This window comes from Primulina tabacum, chromosome 15 (genome assembly GCF_025594145.1).
Source record: "Primulina tabacum isolate GXHZ01 chromosome 15, ASM2559414v2, whole genome shotgun sequence".
In the NCBI taxonomy this organism is placed as follows: Eukaryota; Viridiplantae; Streptophyta; class Magnoliopsida; order Lamiales; family Gesneriaceae; genus Primulina; species Primulina tabacum.
This window is the reverse complement of record NC_134564.1, coordinates 23,310,340-23,314,877: the sequence shown is the minus strand read 5'-3', so window position 1 is coordinate 23,314,877 and position 4,538 is coordinate 23,310,340. Positions and strand designations below refer to the sequence as shown.

The 4,538-nt window shown below is 38.6% G+C and overlaps 1 protein-coding gene across 1 annotated transcript; it reads left to right on the top strand.

The window, feature by feature from the left end:
- Positions 1–3,731: 3,731 nt before the first annotated feature.
- Positions 3,732–4,322, top strand: LOC142525972 (secreted RxLR effector protein 161-like). The gene has a single exon (XM_075630252.1). It carries the CDS (start codon positions 3,732–3,734, stop codon positions 4,320–4,322), a length of 591 nt encoding a protein of 196 aa, XP_075486367.1.
- Positions 4,323–4,538: the final 216 nt, after the last annotated feature.

Below are 4,538 nucleotides of genomic sequence, written 5' to 3'. Positions count from 1 at the left end.
CCTACTGTGCAAGCCTAGCCCAAAGAACATGACTCTAACCCACGAACAAACCTCCTGGAATCCAACCCAATTGCATGTGCTGTGTGTGCGTGAATCCCCTTCCCCTCACCAAGACTCCTAGCCACCTTAGGACTCTACCAGCCCTTAACCATTGAGCACCCATGACCCTTACTGACCCTAGACCAGTCCCAGACCCGAGCCACCCCCAGCCCGAGCCTCTAAGCCACGCAAAAACCCACCTGTTTGTGAAACCAGTAGCCACGCATGGAATTGTCCCTCACGCCCAAGACTCCTAGTTAGCTTAGGTCACCTCCAGCCGAACCACCCCCGAGCCCAGCCGACCCTGACCAACCATGGACCACGCCCAGCCCTGCCCAGACCAGCCCAAGCCCTGGACCCAAGCAGCGAACCTCCTCGATCAGAAACAGCCTGCGCGTCCCTCCCCTGCGCTCCCACGCTTTTTGTTCTGCCCTCGCTGGCCCAAGCCATTCCCTTGAACCCAGCCCTTCATAACCCTCACTGGACCATCCTAAGCCATCGTCCAGACCACCTATCTCATCCCCCAAACCGAGCCACAACCCCTGGAACTCTCAGCCACCCTTGATCCTACGCGTGAAGAGTTTTTTCATACAAGGACTCTTCCCTACTCACTAGCACGAGCCCTAGCCCTCCTAGGACTCTTCCTAGGACCTAACCACGTCTCAACCGAACCCTCCTCAAGGCCTGGTCGAGCCCCTAAGTCCCATGCAACACAAACAGCCCATGAACCTTGAACAAGCCAACCAAAAACTCACGGCACTTTCTGAAATTTATCCTACTGTTTTCCAGCTTTTTAAATTCATGTTATGCAGTATTTTCATGTGTTCTAGGACCCCTTAAAAACATGTACAAACATCCCATACCAATTCCTAATCATGGCAGCCCCTTATGCACATAAAAATCATGATTTTGGCATCAAAAACTCAAGTTTCACCATGTGAGCATGCAATATTCCGAAAATAATCATAGAACTTTATGCTTTTCATTCAAATATAATTTAAACAATAATATGATGTGATGAACGAGAAAAGGAGATGTATGGCGTGCCTTTGCATTTTAAACGCACGAAAAAACCGTTGACGACGAAGAACGGACAAAAAACCTTGGCTATGAAACCTTAGCAATTCCTCTTTGAAACTTTCAAAATTTCCCTTCAAATTGTGGTAAGTGGGTGCCGTGTACTTGGAGTGATTTGGGAGAGAAAAGAATTCTGAAAGTGGCGTGTAGGTGTGAGGGTTTGGGGAGGGTTTAATCATATTATATAGTTTAATTAATAACTAATTAGGCTTAAGCCCATTAAGGGATTTAATTAGGCCCATTAGTCTTTAATTAAATACTAAAAATAATTTTGTTAAAATAAGTTTGTGAATTTATTAGTCGGGTTGCTAAACGTTCGTATTTTTGTTGAAAATCCAACACCGTAAAAATTACGTCCCGGCGTATAAAATCACGTCAAAACCCCATATTTTCAAAAATACTAAAAAGTATCAACCATATTTTAAATAATTAAAAACAACTATTTAATAAAAATATTTTCTATTCTTCAGCCCTCGGTCCCCGTTCCTCGATCGTCACTTGAATATTCCTTAAAAATACAATTTTTATGCAATCATGTAGAAAAATATTTTTTAAATATGCAAATATGCAAAAAATAATTAATTCATGCAATTAAAACATTTAATTAAAATAAAAAGAATTTAATAATTGCATGCACGTGGTTTGCGTGGACTTTAAAATTTTCGGGGCGTTACAAGTTGTTCTAAAGATGACATCTGAGAAAGAACTGACTCTGAACAATGTGTTGTATGTACCTGACATCTGCAAGAGCTTGGTGTCAGGGTCGCTTCTTAACAAGCATGGTTTCCGCATTGTCTTTGAGTCAGACAAGGTTGTTTTGTCGAAAAGTGGAATATTTGTTGGCAAATGTTATGTTTGTAATGGGTTGTTAAAACTTAATGTAATGGCTATTAAGCTCGTGATGAATAAAGTTAATACTTTTGCTTACTTGCTCGAGTCTTCTTGTTTGTGGCATGGTAGACTTGGACACGTTAATTATGATACAATTCGTAGACTAATTAACAAGAAAAACATTCCTGCATTCCAAATTGATAAACAACACAAATGTGAAACTTGTGTTGAAGCAAAACTAACGAGATCAACTTTTCGAACAATTGAAAGAAATAGTGAACCGCTTGATCTAATTCACAGTGATATATGTGTTTAAAAGGTGTACAAACTCGTGGTGGAAATAAATATTTCATTACTTTTGTTGATGATAACACAAAATTTTGTTATGTGTATCTTCTTAAAAGTAAGGATGAAGCTATTGACAAATTTGTCCAATATAAGAGTGAAGTTGAAAACCAACTTAGCAAGAAAATTAAGGTGCTAAGAAGTGATCGTGGAGGTGAATATGAATCACCATTTGCTGAGTTTTGTGCTCAACACGGTATCAAACATGAAAGAACTTCACCTTATTCTTGTCAGCAAAATGGCATTGCAGAGAGAAAGAATCGTACATTGAAAAAAATGATGAATGCTTTGTTATTAAGTTCTGGTTTACCACAGAACATGTGGGGAGAAGCTGTTCTAACAGCGAAGTACCTTTTAAATAAGGTGCCCCTAAAGAATCAAGATAAAGTCCATACGAGTTATGGAAAAGTAGAAGACCTTCCTACCAATACTTGCGAGTGTGGGGGTGTCTTGCGAAGGTTGCAGTACCCACTCCGAAGAAAGTGAAGATATGACCAAAAACTGTTGATTGCATTTTCATCGGATATGCTGAAAACAGTAGCGCATATCGTTTTCTTGTACACGAATCTCAAATACCTGATATTAACAATAATACGATAATGGAATCAAGAAATGCTTCGTTCTTTGAATACATATTTCCATACAAATCTAAGGAAGAACCAATTTCATCCAAAAGATTATATGAGACAATTGATAAAGAACAAGAGCTTGATCAAGATATTGAACCTAGACGTAGTAAGAGAGCTAGGACCGAGAAATCCTTTGGTCCGGATTTCATCACTTTCATGATGGAAAGTGAACCTCAAAACTTCAAGGAAGCAATGAGTTCATCTGAGGGACCTCTATGGAAAGAGGCTATCAATTCCGAAATGAAATCCATTTTACAAAATCATACGTGGGAATTAGTAAATCTTCCTCCGTGAAGCAAAGCACTAGGCTATAAATGGGTTTTCAAAAGGAAAATGAAATCAGATGGAATCATAGGTTACCATCAACGTGAAGGGCTTGATTACTTTGACACATTTTCTCATGTATTGAGAATAACCTCCATTCGTCTGATACTCGCGATTGCCGCTTTGCGAAATCTTGAAGTACACCAAATGGACGTAAAGACAGCTTTTCTAAATGGAGATTTAGAAGAAAAAATTTACATGGAACAACGTGAAGGATTTTATGCGACTGAGCAAGAAAACAAGGTTTGTAAACTGGTGAAGTCTCTATATGGCTTAAAACAAGCACCAAAGAAATGACACGAAAAATTTGATAAAGCCATGATAGAAAGTGGATTTAAATTCAGTGAATGTGACAAATGTATATACATAAAAACCACTAAAAATGGATATGTCATTTTATGTCTTTACGTAGATGACATACTTATCATTGGTAGTAATGATAAGATGATCAAATCTACCAAGAAGTTATTGAACTCAAGATTTGACATGAAAGATTTGGGCTTAGCCGATGTAATCCTTGGAATTAAAATTCATAGAACATCAGAAGGGCTAGTTCTAAGCCAGTCACATTATATTGAAATACTTGAGAAAATCAATAAGGATGACTCTGCATTGGCTAGAATCCCGATAGATACCAGTCAACATCTATCAAAGAATCGAGGTGAGAATATGTCTCAATTAGAATACTCTCGAGTAATTGGAACTCTGATGTACTTAATGAGTTGTACAAGACCAGACATAGCTTATGCAGTGAGCAAATTGAGTAGATTCACGAGTAATCCAGGAGTTGAACACTGGAAAGAAATTATCATATTGCTAAGATACTTAAGGTACAATCGTGATCATGGGCTGCACTATACTAGATACCCTGCTGTTATTGAAGGATATAGTGATGCAAATTGGATATCTGATATGAAAGACTCAAAATCTACAAATGGATTTGTATTCACTTTAAGAGGTGCAGTCATTGCGTGGAAATCTTCTAAACAAAATGTAATAGCCAGATCCACGATGGAATATGAGTTTATAGCTCTTGAAAAGTGTGCTAAGAGGCTGAATGGCTGCGTCACTTCTTAGAAGATGTTCCAGGATGGGAAAAATCAGTGTCGGCTATATGCATACATTGTGACAGCCAATCTACGATTGGAAGGGCACAAAATAATATGTATAATAGTAAGTCTAGGCATATACATCATAGACATAATACCATTAGACAACTATTCTCAACTGGAGTTATCTCTGTTGACTATGTAAAGTCAAAGGATAATAAAGAGGATCCGCTAACCAAGGGAT